The 19,274-nt window shown below is 35.4% G+C and overlaps 2 protein-coding genes across 3 annotated transcripts; both read right to left on the bottom strand.

Moving 5' to 3' along the window:
* Nucleotides 1-2,091: 2,091 nt before the first annotated feature.
* LOC143636385 (putative germin-like protein 2-1) lies at nucleotides 2,092-3,022 on the bottom strand. The gene is made up of 2 exons (XM_077103990.1): nucleotides 2,768-3,022; nucleotides 2,092-2,695 (listed from the first exon to the last, which is right to left on the bottom strand). Exons 1-2 carry the CDS (start codon nucleotides 2,899-2,901, stop codon nucleotides 2,179-2,181), a joined length of 651 nt encoding a protein of 216 aa, XP_076960105.1. The 5' UTR covers nucleotides 2,902-3,022; the 3' UTR covers nucleotides 2,092-2,178.
* Nucleotides 3,023-4,346: 1,324 nt separating this feature from the next.
* LOC143636397 (putative germin-like protein 2-1) lies at nucleotides 4,347-5,306 on the bottom strand. 2 transcript variants are annotated; one of them, XM_077103998.1, is made up of 2 exons: nucleotides 5,128-5,306; nucleotides 4,347-5,019 (listed from the first exon to the last, which is right to left on the bottom strand). In XM_077103998.1, exons 1-2 carry the CDS (start codon nucleotides 5,249-5,251, stop codon nucleotides 4,484-4,486), a joined length of 660 nt encoding a protein of 219 aa, XP_076960113.1. In that variant the 5' UTR covers nucleotides 5,252-5,306; the 3' UTR covers nucleotides 4,347-4,483. The 2 variants fall into 2 exon arrangements, with proteins under 2 accessions (XP_076960113.1, XP_076960114.1); XM_077103999.1 differs by having other exon boundaries at nucleotides 5,137-5,306.
* Between the last annotated feature and the right edge of the window lie 13,968 nt (nucleotides 5,307-19,274).

Genomic DNA, 19,274 nt, shown 5'->3' with positions numbered 1-19,274 from the left:
AAGTTAAAAATGATGTTGTAAGAGGCTACATGATCTTTGAGAACGAGGCTGGAACTACCAACAAGCCTCCAAAGTTGACGAATTGGGATAATGACTTTGAAGAATTTAAGTGGCGGTTTAAGAACTACATCAGGATTCTTGATTAAAATCTTCTTAGACCCATTGAGGAAGGACCATATGCTCCCATGACTACCACTGTCGATGGTCAAGTTCCTAAGCCTGCTACTACCGACGATGACAATGATAGGAAGCTTTTTAGTGATGATAAAAGGCCTTTGGTGTTCTTAGTGTCTGCCTCTCATGAGAAATTGCACTAACCTTGAAGGATCACATCACGGCTAAAGATCTCTGGGATGCCTTGATAAACAAGTTTGAAGGAAACATTGAGATGCGAAAAAACAAGAGGGGAATGTTCAATGGAGAATTCAACATGTTCATTAATGTCAAGGAGAATCAATTGCAAATCTTATTCCCAGATTTGAAACCTTGATTACTAATATCAAAAGTGTTGGTATTGAAAATGATCAAATTGAAATCAATGACAAGTTGCTGAACTCTCTTCCTTATGCCGGGAACAGTAGTGTAATCACAATCAAGAGAACAACTAACCTTCAAATCACCACCTAACCTCCATCATCAAGTCATTTGAGATGGATAAAAATTGAGGATGGGTAATCATATCCGCTGGATCAAGTATAAGCACTGCATTTCTAAGTCAAGCACACCCCGCTGTTCAAACTGCTAACTCTGCCTTCAACACTAGTGTCGCACCTCAAGCACCTTCAAGCTCAAGTTCCTTTCAAGATGCAGTTGACAAGGCCGTTGCACAAACCCTATAGCTAAGAGCTCATGGGATCAAGAAACCTGCAAGCAATCAAGCTCACTATGCTAACCAAACGTCAAAGACACACAATTACATAAAAAGAAGTGGGTTTTGAATCCACTCGGCCCAAGAGGTTTTAAATATGATTCCTTCCATCATGTGTTTCTTGTTCCTGTTTAACTGACATCGATCTAGCGAAGTATGTAGTTTGTTAGGAACCACTAAGCTCGGACCTAGTATATGTAACCATGCACGAACCGAAATCCAAGCCGAAGAAGAGACTTCACATAAAGAATATAGATGATGGACAATTTCTAAATCTCTAGACCAAAATGGAAACATTGAATGGGACATCCAACTCTGTATTTTATAGATTCACCCTAGTGGGCAGCTTATATTAGAAGTAGTTGTAAAGTCAATTATTTGTGACTTGAGATATCAATATAGCGAAACTCGTAATATATTTATGGTAAAGCTAATAATTATAGTGAGCGGGAAATCCGGATACGAGCCTAGAATTTCGGTTCACGCTTTTAGCTTCAACGTGGAAAAGGCTTATAGATTATCTCTGTTTAGCTATAAATAGGGCATGTATTGTATTTGTATGTGTGTAGGTGTAAACAACAACCCAAGGGGAGCTCACCTTGATAACTGGATCGGTACGTTTAAATGTTATGAATCTCTTTTGTACCGATTATGAGATCATTGACTCTTTATCTTATCTTTATCTATACGTTATATGTTTGATCGTTTGTTTATACCGCACCCGTCTCAGACACTTATCAAGAATAATATCTGTTTGTTTGTCAGATCCGGTTTATGGACCTACAGTAGTCACCATATAAAAATGTTAACTCTTTTGGAAAGCTTTTACTCCATCTCGTTTGGCATTTTTTGCCTATGTATGATACTGAAAGTTTGGGCTAGACGATGGCACGGCCTACCCCACCCCGCCCTTGCATCAACCTCTTGGTTTCGATCGCAATTAAAAACTAAATTTTACGTATGAACGGTATGCTTGAGCTTGCAAGTTCGAGACTGATTTTATATATGTACATGATTGTATTTGTAAATAATTTTGTTGAATTACCGAGCTAACCAGAAAAATTTTAATCGCAATAGTGTGACAAAAAGATCTTTATAATCAATGTGTTAGGTGTAGCGGCATTGATTGTTTGATAAATAATAAAAAAAAATAAAATATAATTAGCGGCATTGGAAGTTAAGGTGTAAATCACAAACAACAAATAACAAATACGTATTTTATTTCGTTCACTTTTAGGTATATCACAGGACAAAATTCAACATAAGTTATAAGATATAGAAGTCAAGATCTATTTTAATCACGTAACATATCAGAACTTGGATTGAATCTGTTGAACGACCTTGATGTCAACTTGGAAGGCCTTCGCAAGAACATCGCAAGCAATATCAGGGTTAGATCCAAAGAGGGCATTTGCAATGGTAATGGTGCCTGGATTTTGAATGCTCAAAGCAGCGATCGCAAGAGCATAGCCGTTTCCTGCGTTTTGCTGGAAGTGAATCAGACCTTCTGGGAACACGAAGACATCTCCCTTCTGAAGCCGTTTTGTGATGAGACGGTTTTCAGGGTTGGATGTGACAAAACCGACTAGAAGACTGCCTTCGATGACGGTCAATATTTCAGTTGCTCGAGGATGCGTGTGTGGAGCGTTAAGGCCCCATGGAGCAAAGTCAATACGGGCCATGGAGATACCAAGAGTGTTGAGTCCTGGCAACTGTGCTACATTCACGGCGGTCACATTAGATCCAACGTCGTTCGTTGTGTTTCCCATCAGGTGGAGCCCTCTGAACAGAAAATCATCTGCCTGCAAACCACGCCATTCACGAGTACTGTGAAAACGAAAACAGGAACGCAATGTTATAATCAGGTCCATCATGAGTGCCCGAGCGTTTATGGGATACTAGCATTGACAACCGTACGTACCTTTGCTATCTCGATCAGCCACGCAGAAGTCCTGGAGAGGACTAGGGTCGGAAGCTAAAGCAAGCGAACAAGCAACCAACAAGAGAGCGGATACCAGCAAACGTGACGTCATTTCTGAGAAGTGAAATTACCTGTTCTTATATTAAATTTGGTAGCTCAAGAAATCTTTGATATAAAGTTCCTAACCTGTTCGTGCTTATATAGTTAAACTTTGGAGCCTAAAGAGAGGATGTGTGCTTATACAGTTGACTTTTATTTGTAGAGTAGAACTCGTATGTTTAACATTCTATTACACCATAAAAAATTTCATCATGATTAGCTGTCACATGTTAACACTTGTGTAGAGGTCACATATGTTGTATAAGCCTAATCAATTTTTAAACGTTTTTATCCGTAGGTTACTAAAACGTAGAAACACATACATACATACACACTCACGTATACATAATACAAGTATTATTTATCGGTTAGTAGCAACAATATTTTAATATTACCTTTGCGTTAATTTTTCCTAACATTCTAAAATATCATTTTAAGACCCGGTGTTGTTTTCACGATCGGAGAGGGTGAGACACGATAACGTGTTTGATTTTCTTGATATGATGTTTGGCAACCGGGTTAACATGGGAGTTTCAAAAGAATATATGGGTTTGAGTCGATAATGTCCTTTCGGTGGTCTTTAGAAAATGAGATTTGGTTGGTTTCTATTAAAATATATCCTTATTTCCAACTCTTTGTATTTATGCCGTTCTACCCACTCGATGGTTTCTTTAATAACATAACCGTACATGGTGGATATGGAAACTTTTTGTAGAGCGGTGGCTATTTGGGTTGGCGTAAAATTTGGGCCGACTCACAATGGATCAGATATGAACAGTTAAACTGAAGATAGTACAAATCAATCCCCAAAATTAGCCATTGAGGCCCTATAATCAACTAATCATGCATATAACTTTGGCTTAAATTGTAAAAGAAAAGAGCATATTCATGTAAATTAGCAACTAAATATGTATTCAAATCGAGCCGAATTACGCTTAATTTAGGTAATTTTCTCAAAATACGTATAAATATTTAGAACATGTATAAGTTAATTAGAAAATAATAAACAAGCCGAACCCGAACTTGAAAACACTTCTCACGAGTCGTACACGAGCCATGGAAGAAAAGCTCGAAACGAGGCGAGATGTAGGCTAGTCTAGCTTGGACCCGGCTAGTCTCCTTTTACACCCCTACTTTCTCACAAACTTCTGGGGCATTTGGAGTTAAATTTAGATTTTCGTCTCTGTATACCACTAAATTTTACATTTGAGAGTTTGCTTAATTGAGCTTGGAAGTTTGAGACTGATTTTATATGTGTAATTGTATTTGTAATTTATCCAATGAATTACCGAACTAACCAAAAACACATAACATAAAAAACAGTAACTTTCAAGCTGAAACCCGCCATAGTGCGACAAAAGGGTCTTTATAAACAATATGTTGTGTGTAGCGACTAGCGATATTGATTGTTTGATAATTAATAAAAAAAAAATAAAATAATCAGGGTCCGTGTATGGAACATACACTGCTTTTTAACAAGACAAAATCACAATCAACACACATATATTTCATTCACTTTTAGGTATATAACAAGACAAAATCCAACATAACTTATAAGATATAGAAGTCAACATCTATTTTAATCACGTAATATATCAGAACTTGGATTGAATCTGTTGAACGACCTTGATGTCAACTTGGAAGGCCTTCGCAAGAATATCGCCAGGTATATCAGGGTTAGATCCAAAGACGGCATTTGCAATGGTAATGGTGCCTGGATTTTGACTGCTCAAACCAGCAATCGCAAGAGCATAGCCGTTTCCTATGTTTTGCTGGAAGTGAGTCAGACCTTCCGGGAACACGAAGACATCACCCTTCTGAAGCCGTTTTGTGATGAGACGGTTTTCTGGGTTGGATGTGACGAAACCGACTAGAAGACTGCCTTCGATGACGGTCAATATTTCTGTGGCTCGAGGATGCGTGTGTGGAGCGTTAAGGCCCCATGGAGCAAAGTCAATACGGGCCATGGAGATACCAAGAGTGTTGAGTCCTGGCAACTGTGCTACATTCACGGCGGTTACGTTAGATCCAACGTCGTTCGTTGTGTTTCCCATCAGCTGGAGCCCTCTGAACAGAAAATCATCTGCCTGCACACGCTTTGGATCTTTGCAAACCACGCCATTCACGAGTACTGTGAAAACAGAAATAGGAAACTTAATACATACAGACACCAATAAATGCTGCGTGTAGGCAGTTCAATCATTAATGCTCTAGCGTTTAGGGGAAAGCATTACGGGACGGGACGTACCTTTGCTATCTGGATCAGCCACACAGAAGTCTTGGAGAGGACTGGGGTCGGAAGCTAAGGCAAGCGAACAGGCAACCAATAAGAGACCGGATACAAGCAGCAAACGTGACGTCATTTTTGAGAAGTGAAAACCTGTTGTTCAGTGGAGTTTGGTAGCTCAAGTAATCTATATATGCAAAAGTACGTAACTTGTTCCTGTATTTATAGTTAACTTAGTTCGGAACATAAAGCTAGGACATGTTGATCTGCCACTAATAAAAAAATAGGTAAAAACATGTTGAAAGAGTATAACCATGTTGAAGGTTATATGATCTATTATTTACCACGTCAATATTGCTTAATGACAGAATTACAGAAATCATCCTTTATCTTTACCCAAAATTTCACTTGTTGTCCTTTATCTTTAAAATTGATGTTTTTTGTCCTTTACGTTTCAGAATCTTACAACGTTTGTCCTTTGGTTCTAACCCAGTTAGTTTTTTTCATTAAATCATGTCATGTGTTTTGCACATGAGGGCAAATTGGTAATTTTAGTTGCTTAAAATTAAAAAAAAAATGCATATCCACATTCCACACTTCATCTTCACAATCAAACACACTCATTCTCTCTCTCTCTCCAACAAAACCAACACCACCACCATGGCTACGACCAATGCTTGTGACCACACCACCGGATAACCACCACCAAATTCGACACCATCTTCAAATCTCTAAAAAAGCACCATCATCGTCGCCTGTGACCACCATGGTCGCCGGTTTAGATACCAAATCCAACCCCATCTTCATCTTCTGTCTCTCTGGCCAACAAATTCGTCAATAAAGAAGGTGGTGGCGCTGTGGCGTTGCCATATTCCGAGTGAAACCCCAGTTCTGGTGTTTCAATCAAGAAGCCCTAGATCCGGGCCACCATCTCCGTCGTCCGAAAAATATCCAACCATAGATCCACTTGCCGACGGAGAGAAATGAGGTGAGGAGTTACAAATCCACTTGTCTATGGTGTGTTGTATGCACAAATATCAATTGAAAATGCCAAAGTTGAACAGCTGTTGCCGGAAAACCGGCGCACGGCAGAGCCTTAACCGCCGCCACCGCAAGGTTTTGCCTTAAAATCTTCTGTTCAAGCTTCCTTGCCATCCGTTCCAGCCTCGTTGGCATCAGTTCAAGCTTCCTTGCTGTGGTCGTGGATGATGGTGGTGGCTACGGTTGTGGTGGCCGGTGGCGGTGTTATTGGATGTAGTAGAGGTGGGAGACGGGTGGTGTGGGTTTTGTGTTTGGGATTAAAACATGTGTAATATGTATTTGTTTTAAAGTAAAAGAAAATAAAAAAGGGTGATATTACTGTTATGCCCTCACATGAGCTGCACATGACTCAATTTAATGACGAAATTTAACAGAGTTAGGGCTAAAGGACAAACGTTGTAAGATTCTAAAACGTAAAGGACAAAAAACATCAATTTTAAAGATAAAGGACCACGAGTGAAATTTGGAGTAGAGATAAAGGACAATTTCTGTAATTCTGTCTTGCTTAATTGGTCCAATCATATACATTAGTTTATTCTTATTTATCTGGATTACCTTGTCTCTAACAATACAAATATACAATGGTTGTTGTAATACGTCATTGAAAGTTTCCCTAAGTTGAAGAAGTTCTAAGTTTAATATTGTCTCATAGAGACATTGGCGGAGCTCGGATTTTTTTTCCTATGAGTTCAGGAATTTTCGGTGTTCCAATTTTATCTAACGTGTTCCAATTTTATCTAACGTCAAATTTTTCGGGCCTGGATGGGTATGGCCGGTCATTAGGCCAAATAACTAAAACGCAATATCACCATCATAACAAAAGTACATCGTCAACATCAAATAAAATAAAATGCCATATTAAATAAAAAAAGTTATTACATATTATAATTGTTATTTGCACGTTTTCATGTTTAGAAACGATTTGTAACATCTTCGATTGCGGTTTTTAAAAAGAACTCATTTTTAGTATAACAAATGCAAACGTCATTCATATAACCACTACCAATCCGGTAAGCTAGCTAAACTATTTCTCTTATGGGTAAAAAATAAGGGGCGCCAAGAGGAACTCGATTGGTCGAGTTAGTGCAATTATACCAATCCTGTTAGCTTAAAAAATTTAAAGTTTGGTGTTGTATGTTCCTCCGTTTCAAGCTTCTTGCTAGGTATAGAAGTTTTTAACAAAATATGGATGAATGATGACGACCAATTAACTAAATACGGTGCCAGATAATACGATGCCACATATATTATTATTAAAAACAATACTTTTTGGACATATATTTTATGAGTATAAAGAAAGTGACAGGAATCCTTCTCCTCATACCATCTTCTTCTCTATGGGTGCTCTAAAATTTAATTGCGAATTCTTAAAATATCACAAAAACGGCTACAGACTAGCCGAAGAAAACGACATCGTTGTCTCTCTTTAAAATTTAAGTTTTTTCGGTTTCTTTTCACTGGAAAATAGTGAAATGTTTCTAGAGATTTTGTGATACTACATTCGTTCGCCAAAAAATAATAGGTTCGCTCGTTAAATCGTACCTATAATTAATATATAAAACCGAAAATTGACCGGGTTCGGCCGAACCCGATCACTTACATGTGGCTCCGCCACTGCACAGAGAAAACATTATTCATAACAGTTCAAACCATGTTCTCGGTAAAATGTAAAAAGGTTCAAAGCAAACTTAATCGGAACACTCAATTATATGACGTGGTTGCAACATCTTTTCATGTATTACAAATTTTTGTTTCTTATATGCCAGTTGAAACTAACAAACTCATACAGTTTTAACATTTTAACCGTAAACTTTTATTAGTAGAGTAGAACTCGAATGTTTAACATTCTACGACACCTTAAAGAATTCATCATGATTAGCTGTCACATGTCAACACTTGTGTAAGGGTCACATATGTTGTATAAGCCCATCCGTTTTTTAAACGTTTGATATCCGTAGGTTACTAAAATGAACAAACACATAGATAAATGCACACTCACATATACATGTATTATTTATCGGTAAGTAGTAATAATATTTTAATTTTACATTTTTGTTAATTTTTCCTAACATTCTCTAATATCATTTTTCGGAGTTGTTTCCACGATTGGATAGGGTCAGACACGTTAATGTGTTTGGTTTTCTTGATATGATGTATATGTACTCCATTTCTGGCGACAAAGATGAAGGGTGATGTTACCGGGTTAGCAAGGAAGTTTTATAAAAATATATGGGTTTGAATCAACAATGTGCGTTCGATGGGTCGTTAGAATATTGAGATTTGGTTGGTTTCTACTAAAATTTATCTTATTTACAACTCCTCTTTGTATTTATGTCCCTCTACCCACTCTTTAGTTACTTTAATAGCATAACCATTGATATACTGATAATTATATATATTTCTCTTGCATATTTGTATATTTGATGTTTTCTTTTATTAGTTTTTGTTCGTTTTAAATTAAGATTTATATACTACTAACATATTTGTGTTTTGTAGGTTCCGGAAGTTGAACGTGGTTGAAAAGGGCGAAACATGAGTCAAAATAAGCTTAAACAAGAAGTCGGAACGAAATAGGATTGAACCGGAAGAATTAGTCGGTTAGACCGGCTAATGGGCATCCTTAAGCAAGCCACGCTGCACGGCCAGAAACCCATTACCTGGCCGCGTAGCGCCTTAAGCATTAGATTCTAGAAAGTTCCGTATTTTGTTTGTCAGGTTTAAGGCCTAGTTACACACTTAACTTTAACCTGAAAATACCCTACAAACCAGAGTCGAATTTGGAGTTTCTTGGAGCTTAGGATTGCATTATTTGGCGGTTTGGAAGGCAAGGAATCATCCGGTGAAGTGCTACTTGATCGAGATCAAAGACTACGGGTTTTATCGCCTTTAATCTTTCGTTTCTACTATTTTTCATCATGTTTTCTTCTATTATTATTTTGTTTGATTTTCCGATGCTAGGCTAAATGTTATATACTGCCTAGGCTATCGATGAATTTCAGTTAATGTTTGATTTTGATTTGGATTATGCTTTTCGTTATGGTTTTATGAATCAGTAAACGGTTTTATTTTATTTAATTGATGCATATGTGTGCTTGGTTTTGATTGATTTGTTTTATAGTTTCACATTATCCTTAATGATTGTTTCATATAATAGGATTTTGTTAGGTCATCTACTGTGTGTTTTTTACTAGTTTATGATTGAATTCGAATAAAGATCATAGGAATAATAATATTAATTAACTAAACCAATAAAAGTGTGATGTTAACCTAAAGAGTTGTAAGGTGATAGGTTATTTGTTAGATATTTGTTAATTAAGATTGCTAGATTTAGTTCTTCGTAAGGGGTCCGTCTATGTTTGATTGGTTAACCTTTTATTTTCACGATGTAAGGTAGGATCAGTATAAAGTTATTCGTTCATAATTGATTTGATAACCGTAAGTGAGTCTAATATATAAAACCGGTGTGTCTTAAAACTTATTAGAAATCCATATGTGTCTTCTTGAAAAGGGTCAATGGTCATGTTCGGGTTTTCTTTTTTAATGTCTATTTTATGATCTCAGTTCCATAACAAGTATTTTCCAGTTAAATGATAACTGCAACTTAGGGTATTCAAGCCTAGGTGGTTTTTCATCATCATCTGAGTCTGTTGGAATTAAATTGTCTCTCATTTTATTTACTTGTCTTTTCTAAATTAGATTAATTTATTAGTATAAGGCCCATTTCTAGCAATAGTCTTTCGTATTTGTGTTTTATGTTTCGTTTATGTAATGTTAGTTTGTTAGACATTTGTTTATGTATGCTTGGGCCAAGACCACTTTTATTTGGAGCCCATTGGGTCGTGTTCAATGAAATATGTGCATGAGAATACACACCCTATATATTGTGTGTGTATCTCATACACAACAACAACCTTTTGCAAATCTTATCCTTTACTTACAAACTCTTTCTTCTCTCTAGTTATTGTGTTGTTAGATACGGTCAAGATAACTAGTAAGTTTAACTCACCAAAAAGATTTTAATTTCTTTAATAAAAACAAAAAAACAAGTTATTTGACTTGCCAAAACTATTTTATATTGTATAATTTTATCTTATTAAGAAAACCTGAAAAAGATTCAAAAAGATATTCTCTTATTTAGAGGGAGTCGGATAATTGAAATTAAGAAAATTTTAAGAAATTGATCTGACCTTTGGAATATGATAAAAAAATTATATATACTGATCCTAGCATATGAAAAGAGTAGATCAAAAGACAACAAGATCATTGCTCGATGTGAAGATAGGCTTGACAAATCAGTAAGTATCACAGTGATATAAACTTAAATACTCGCCTATGCTAGTGGTTACACTCTTATGAAGCGGTTGTCGACTACAAAATAAGTCATATCAATGAAGGAAAAAATGCTATTAGTCAGTCATACACGAGTCCGTTAGTGATTTGTCACAATAAAAATTATTTCTGGCCTTAGATTCAAATATCAAAAAATCAAAAATAATTAAAGCAGAAAAACTGCAAAATGTTCAAAAATATTCAAAATCAACAACAAAAATGTTGATAATTTATTAAACAAAAAGGGTATATTAGAACTACGTGACGTGGGGCAAACAAGTAAGACCTAAACACTTTATATACAGGCTTGTAAGTCCAGATGACATGTATGTCCATGGTTTTACCTTTAAAATGTTTGAAAGAAAATTTTCAAAATGATCAAATAAGCTCAAAAATGTTTTGATCAATCATTAGGGGGGTCGGAGACAATTCGGGGTGATCCTGATGAACACAAACTATGGCCGAGGTATGATGGAGTTTGTAACATGTCGGATTAACAGGGGACCACATAAGTATTGTGCATAATTCATACCTTAACGTATCACAATGAAATCAAAATACTTGTTAAGTTAAAAGTGGACCAATATATCTACAATCGACTTTGGGTTCTTGGAATTATAATAGCCAAATAGAAGTGTGATCTAGGACGTTATAGATAATGTGATTCCATGTCGAGATCTTTCTCACAAAAAATATGTGATGCATGAATTATGTAAATTAATTAATTTTTATAATTAATATAATATTAATTTCATCTTTATTTCAAATTTTAATTTTATTTTATCTTCAAGTTTTTCTTTTGTTTTTTATTTACATATTAAAATTACTTTAACTTGTATTAGTTTAATTCTATTTTTATCTTTTCTTTTATTTTTTTATTTTGTATTTCTAATTTTTATATTTTATTTTCAATTTTATTTGTAAACTTTATTTTATTTTGTGTCTAGTGAAATGGGCTAATGTTTTATAACAAGGTCCTCTATGCAACGTTTGTTGAGTGATGACCCGAAAAAATTATATCTTCTATATATATTTAAATTGTTTGGATTCGGTGGGTAAATGTTTTGCGGGTTAAAATTTTTAAATATTTTCAAAGTACATGGGTTGAGAGTGTAAAATTGTCTATAACTCGAGATGTTTTGACCATATCACGAGATAGGTTGACCCTATAAATAGGTCAAACCAAAATATCTTTTATTTTCATTCACAAATCTTATCCACTTTTCTCTCTCTTACTTTTTATCTTAAATCTCTCAACACTCCACCGCCTTCAAAGGTTAACCTAAACCTTCAAAGATCTTCAAAACAAACCACAAATCTGTTTCAATATCACACGATAATCATAAAAAAACATGGATTTATTCCCTGTGGTAAATATTTTATGCTTTTTGATTCATGTTCTTATCTTTCTAGATTCATGAACAGTTCTCGTCGGAACTGTTCATGTCCGATTGGACGTTTTTGTGTTGTTTTCTGTCAGATTTGTTGTTATATTCTTATTATCGATATCATTAGGAGTCTATGTGTTAATTTAATTGAGTTATTGTTAAGATTTGTATAATTTTTGTAATTTTAGGGTTCCTCGGTCTTATTTGGGGTTAATAAACCCAGAAAAGGGATTTGAATATGGATGTATGTTGCCCAGATATTCATAAGAGATAAACATGAACCCAGAAAAGTGTTTATAAGGGTTGATTTTGTGATCATCTGAAGTTTGGATAATTGTATTCGAATGGATGTTATATTCGAATGGTATTGTGTTTGAATGGATGTTGTATTCAAATGAATGTTGTATTTGAATAGTTTGATATGATTGAATGAGGGATTCGAACAGCGATTGGCATAATATGTGGCTAAGGACTTTGTATTCGAGTGGTCATTCGATTCGAGTGACCATTCGATTCGATTGACTATTTAACTTGAAGCATTATCAAGTCTGAAAATTAACAAGTGTCATGTATTCGAATGAACAATTGATTCGAATGAACCAATCCCAGAAACTCCTAAGTATCAGACATTTGAATGACCATTCGAATAGAATGAAAATCTCATAAATTCCCAAGGACCATCTATTCGAATGGCCATTCGTGTTAATGCACGGTTTTGCGTCTCGAGTCTTTGTATTTATCTTTAACGTATTTGACGTTTTGTTTAATGTAATAAAATATTAATGTTTTAAGATATTTCGTTAATGTATTAGTTTAGTTCGCTAAGGATGTTTAGCGAACTAGAATTAAGTTAAGATCTCCCTGATTCGTTAAGGATGTTTAACGAATCAGGAGATGGTTCGTTATGTTATTTATGTTTATGTATGTAACGAAGTAGTGTCTAGTTTGCTAGGGGATGTTAGCGAACTAGACCTATCTTCTATTTATATGTGAACCCTGTTCACAATTAATCTAAGTTTTGAGAGTTAATTAACGAAAGGCTGTCCAATCTCTCTCTCGATCTTCATCTTAATATTATACATACACAAATATATATAACTAATACTAATAATAATAACATATAACATATAATCAAGAGTAATCATGAACTAGATCCGTGTTAGATTAATTACATCTCAGATCTGTGATCTGTGTGAGATTAACGAGTACAAACAAGTGGTATCAGAGCTTTCGGTGTTCTTTTACTCTTGAATTTGATAGTTAATTTGTTATTGTTGACGTTTAATTGTTATTGTGGTATAAGTTGTGTTTCCGATTTGATTTAGAACAATTACGTGTTAATTGGACTGGTTATGGATTGAATTGGATTCGATTTGGTTTTGGTAAGGTTATTGTGAGCTGTGATTGATTGGAATTGTATGTTGGATTGAGTTTGGAGTGTTTGAGTTTGGATCTAAGTTTGGCCAAGAAACAGGGTATGGTTTTTGGTCAAATTGATTGTAGTTGTTTGTGAATGGAGTTACGAGTACTGTTGATTTGGATTTGCGGTTGATTTGCGAGGTAGTTTATTTGGGCAATTTGGTTACAAATTGAGGTTATATTACAACTTTGAGTTTATGGAGTTTCTGGGTTTGTGTTCTTCATTTCCAGATTTCTGGAAATCTTCGTTGAAGATTTGAAGATTTGAATACGAGATTGATTCGTTACCATATTTTCATTGATTCGTTACCATATTTCACACAGTTCGCTATGAGTTCTAGTTGATTCGTTATCCATTCGCTGTGAACTATAGTTGATTCGTGTATTCAGTTCGTTAATCTATCTGATTCGTGTCCAACAGTTCGTGTGACACGTGTTTGCTTTGGGATTTGTGTTATAACAACCTGTGCCACGTGGCATTGGGTGTCAGAGTTTGTTACAAATGGTTGTAACTACCTGATTCGCTATAGTTTGATTCGGCTATCAACTGTAGCTGGTTCGTCATCTTATTCGCTACGTTTGTCTTAGTGATTCGTTACAGAATACTTGTTAATTCGCTAAGATTGCACTTCGTGATTTTATTAGTCAATTCGTTAGTTTGACTAATTTGTTGACTGATTCGTTGACTCATTCGTTGACCCTTTGATTCGTTAGCCATTATATTCGTTACATTAATTCGTTAAATCTCAATTCTGATTCGTTACCTGATAAACCTCAACTTCGTTAAGGTTTAATTCGTTACAACTGTTCACAGTTCGTTATACTGTTTACAGTTCGTTAAACTCTCTTAATTTTAATCCTTAAAGTTTCAAATTTACAAAAATGGCTGGTATGTATGCACTAGCTTCACAAAACATGTTGATGCAACAAATGTTGCAACTTGATACCGAGATAGGTTCACATTTGAAATGTCCAAGGTTGATGAAATTTAGCGACTTTGCTAAATGGGAAACCCGTTTTCGTGCTCATTTGGGTTCCGTTCTCCCTGATTGCTCGTATTGCCTAGATGAGGTATATATTGCACCAATGATTGGTGACGACACTATTGGTTACACTCCTAAAGCTATTTCTCAATACTCACAAGAAGAGAAGAAAGCATTAGAGATCGAGATAAAGGCTTATTCTACTCTTACTATGGCATTACCCGAAAATATCTTTCATCAAGTGGGTAGCATAAAGAGATGTGCTTCCTTATTCCAACATCTTCGTATGAGAAGTATGGGGAACACAATTGAGAGTAAGAAAGTGATGCTCAAGTTTCAGTTTCGAAACTTTAATCTATTGAAGGGAGAAACAGTTGAAGAGATGATTACACGGTTTAATCACTTAATTGCTGAAATGGACAAGATGAAATTGGAAGTTTCTGAGATGGATAAGATTGATACTATTAAGAGTGTACTACCAAGTTCTTACTCCACATTTTTAATGGTTCTGAAAGAAAATAACTATTTCTTGAATGAAGACTTCACTGCCATCGAATTCTTGCAAAAGATTGAAGCAATAGAATATGATCTTAAGTGTCATAAATCTTCCAAAGATAGCCAAGATCCTGCTTTCTATGGTGAAAGTATGCCTCTAAGTTCAACTATCTCTCCAATAACTACTTTTCTTACCCAAGCTTCTAGTGAAAATGAATCAATTATCTTTAATGATCCAAGAGCATGTTTTTACACTGCTGGTAATTCTGGATCATCTGGTGGTTCTGGAAGTTCAACTACTACTAATCCATTTGCTTCTTCACCTAGTGTCAACATGAAAGAAGCTGAACATAATTTTGCTTTTCTAACAGCCTTCATGTCTTCATATGAAAACTTGGTAAGTAGTAAGATAGCCACACGTGATCTAACTGATGAGGATTATGATCAGATTGATCCAGATGATTTGTAAAGTTAAAAGATTCATGCAGAGAACTGGAAAAGATCTTCCGGCCTTAAACAAGAAATTGGGTTTTGACAAGTTGAAAGTAAAATGCTATAATTGTCAAAAATTTGGGCATTTTGCAAAGGAATGTGACAAACCAAAGAAAGAGTATACTGGTCCTCGTGGTCAAAATCAAAATTCTTTCACACCACGAGGTAGTGATGATGAAAAGAAACTATCTCCTTCTACATCACAAGCAATGCTGGCAGATGGAAATGATTGGCCACAATGGTTACTGTGTAATGACACTCAAGCAAATTTGTCTATGTTTGGGTTACATAAAGACTGTCAAGATGCAAGTGAAAGTGAGCTGTCTTCTGATAATGATTCTGAATCTGATTCTGACAATTCATGTGACAAGTCTCCAACTGTATTTGCTTGCATGGCCAAGATCAATGAGGTTAGTCATTCTATCTCTGCAACTTCACCTATTAAAGTATCATGTGTTGATTGTGAATCTAACAAACCTAAGTTAGAAGCTTTGAAAAATCATAATGATAATCTTGTAAGAGAAATTGCTTCTCTGAAGGATACTTATCGACAATCTCTTGAATCTCAAATGCGATCTCGAGAAAAGATTGAAGCATTGTCGACAAGTAACCACGATCTCAAGGCTGAGTTATCTGTGAAAATGACAATTACTGACCAAAAGTTTAAAGAAATTTTGAAACATAGATCAAAGATAACCGAGCTTGTGAATGAAGTTCTTGAGTTGAAGAACAAATTGGGTAAATTTATAAATTCTTCTTTTCTGTTGAATGAAATATTGAAGTATCTGGAAAACAAAAAGATTCAAAGAGAGGTATCGGTTTTGTTGAAATTCCGCCACCTTTTCACAATGATTATAAAATTAATCCTTTTGCTCGAAAAGAAGAGGATTTGATTGAAAAAGAATCTGTGATTTTTGAAAAATCTAAACCGGTTAAAACAGAAACTGTCAAAACCCAAGTGCTCCTTAAAAAGCTCATATTGAAAGCAACAAAGTCTTTGTTGAGAATGTTGACAAAGTGATTATCGAGGACGTGTCTGAACCCTAGGTAATACACAAGAATAAGAACATCCCAAGTTCTAATCATATTCTTTGCGAGCCTCAAGAATTTGAGGAAGCTGTGTATGGTTTATTCAAGTCTCAAGTGAAAAAAGAAGAAACTGTGAAACCCAAACCAATGAAGGCAAAGAAGTCAGATAAACCTAAGATTTCTGATGAGGAATTAATGCGTTTTATTAATCCTCCTAGTTCTAAGCCATCATCTGTTAGAGTTTTCAAGTTGAAAGGAATTGATACAATGTTTTCTGAGAAAGACATTCCAATTAGTATCATTAAACCAGAACTGATTGAGAGTGTATTTCAAAATGAAACATCACAGATTCAAGAACTTGAACGTCTTTATGCTCAAGCAAAAACATCAGCTTCTTCTGATCCATTGACTAAATCCAAGCAAGTTTTAACACATGCTAAAAAGATTAAATTTGTAAAGTCAATAGGAACAGATACTCTGAAAAGTTATTCAAATAGCTCTAACTTAGATTTTTACTTGAAAAAGAAATCTTAGTTATCTTATGAGTTTGCTAAGAGCATGACAAAAAATGTGAGCCATCATCAATCTTTTGCATCAGTTGCTCCAACTAATTCTCAACATCATCGTGTGGACATGCGAAGTTGTTTTCTTTACGGTCAACATGGTCATGTAGTGAGAAATTGTTGTCAGAAGAGCTATCAGAATCTTCATCCTTTTATCAAAGACCATTCCAAACCGGTTCCTTTGGTAAAGGAGATTCTGAAACGACCTGTGTCGTATGCTGATGATACTTATATTATGTTCTGTAATGTGAATCCTCGGAAGGTTATTCATGTTAATGAGACACATGGTCAGGTAAAACCAAAGTTTGTTCCAATTGAGCCCATTTGTAGGAACACGAATTCAAATATTGTTCAAGCTGCTTATCTGAGACGAAAGTCTAGAAAGCCGGTAACTTATTCACAAGTGGCTGAACAACAGTTGAAGTCTGTTAAAATTAATGATCAAAGAGAAAACCAAAAGGTGCCCAAGATTGAGGCCTGGGCTGCCTTTTTGAACTAGTCATCTTTACTTTGTGTGCAGGGTACATCCAAGACTGTGTCTGGTGAAAACTGGATAATGGATAGTGGATGTTCTCGTCATATCACTGGGAATCTCGACCTATTAACCAACGTGAGAAATATTCAAGGGGGTTATGTAGCATTTGCTGGGAATTCTGGGGGCATGACCACACAAGAAGGTGAAGCTTCAATGGTCACATTATATTGAAAAAGTAAATTATTGTGACAAAGTTGATCATAACTTATTGAGTGTATCACAAATTTGCGATAAAAAGTACACTACGATATTTACTGGCAAAGAATGTCTTATTTTGAAATCGGGTTATGTGATTCCCGAGGACATGGTTGTCATGCGATCACCATGATCGAATGATATTTATGTCTTAAACATGAGCTCTAAAGTATCCACATCGATCGAAACATGTTTTGTCTCGAAAGCAACCGAGAAAGATTCGATTCTATGGCATCGTAGAATGGGTCACATACATGTTTGAAGGATGAACTATTTAATGGCTAATGACTTAGTGGAGGGTGTCTCGTTGAAGAATTTTAAATTATCTGATCACTGCATTGCATGCAAAAAGGGCAAGCAGGAGAAGAAGACACATCCCTCTAAGTTATTAAACTCCATTAATACTCCTCTTGAACGACCTCATATGGATTTGTTTGGTCTTATGAATCGTGCGAGTATTTCTGGGGATTGGTATTGTCTTGTGGTGACTGATGATTATTCAAGATACTCATGGGTGTTATTTATGAGTTCGAAAGATCAAACACCGGTTTTGGTACAAAACCTCATCACTAAGATCGAATCACTATACAAACAAAAGGTGAGGAGAATCCGAAGTGATAATGGTACTGAATTCAAAAACATTGTATTAGATTTCTTTTGTGTTCAAAAAGAAATTCATCGAGAATACAGTGCACCTTATGTACCTCAACAAAATGGTGTTGCTAAACGAAAGAATAGAACCTTGATTGAAGCTGCACGAACTATGCTCGCTGATTCTAAGTTTCCCGTCCAATTCTGGAATGAGGCGGTGAATACAGCTTGCTATACCGCTTAATCAAGTTCTAACTGTTAAACGACTTTTTTTTTATTTTTTTTAACGAATCACGTATCTAATTCGTTATAAATATTCATCTCATTCGTCAATCATTCACTGATTCGTTACATACTTAACAAATCTGCTCAATTCGTTACCATTCTAATTCGTTATAATATTTACACGAATGGCCTCCCATTCGTTATGATTTCCACTTCGTCATACCCATAACGAATTACCATAATTCGTTACTAATACCTTAACGAATTAACTTAACGAATCACTCTAATTCGTTATCTTTAACTTAACGAATTACACTCACGAAGTACCGTAATTCGTTACTTTAACTTAACGAATCACTCTAATTCGTTATCATAACCTTAACGAATTACCTTAACAAATTAACTTAATTCGTTAAAATTTCCATAACAAATTGCTGCAGTAGATTCGTTAAACCTCCTTAACGAATCAGCTACAGTAACTTAACGAATCAGGTTGGATCTGAACTGTTCGCCGGAAAAACGATTTCGCCGGAAAAATCCGTTACAGTGGCCAGAAAAACCAGATCTGGCCGGAATCTGCAAATTTGAAGCTGCATCCATGGTGAAATCATCAAAACACCATCATAAATCATGAAATTCTACCCGAACACCCGGATTTTCATCACGAACATGAATCAATCCTCCATTTCACTAAATAACCATTGATTCAACACCAATTGAATCAACCCGTACCCATGCTCTTTGATGGCAAAACCTTCAATATACCATAATTAATCATCAAAATCCACATAAACATATGGATTTCGATCATAAACACAAATCCATCATCCAATTAACTTAACAATCACTAAATCATCATAAATCGAATCAAAAG

The sequence above is a fragment of the Bidens hawaiensis genome, unplaced genomic scaffold, assembly GCF_021521415.1.
Source record: "Bidens hawaiensis isolate Kalapana, Puna unplaced genomic scaffold, B.hawaiensis_p1.1 tig00007902_1, whole genome shotgun sequence".
NCBI lineage: Eukaryota > Viridiplantae > Streptophyta > Magnoliopsida > Asterales > Asteraceae > Bidens > Bidens hawaiensis.
The sequence above is the reverse complement of the archived record's forward strand: the minus strand, read 5'-3'. Positions and strand labels throughout refer to the sequence as shown.

Bases quoted from the DNA above. Each gene is read 5' to 3' on its own strand.
- LOC143636385 (XM_077103990.1), bottom strand. From the start codon at position 2,901: ATGACGTCACGTTTGCTGGTATCCGCTCTCTTGTTGGTTGCTTGTTCG. The intron at 2,696-2,767 runs GTATCCCATAAA...TCGTTTTCACAG, and splicing joins ACGTACGGTTGTCAATGCTA to TACTCGTGAATGGCGTGGTT.
- LOC143636397 (XM_077103998.1), bottom strand. From the start codon at position 5,251: ATGACGTCACGTTTGCTGCTTGTATCCGGTCTCTTATTGGTTGCCTGT. The intron at 5,020-5,127 runs GTCCCGTAATGC...CTGTTTTCACAG, and splicing joins AGATAGCAAAGGTACGTCCC to TACTCGTGAATGGCGTGGTT.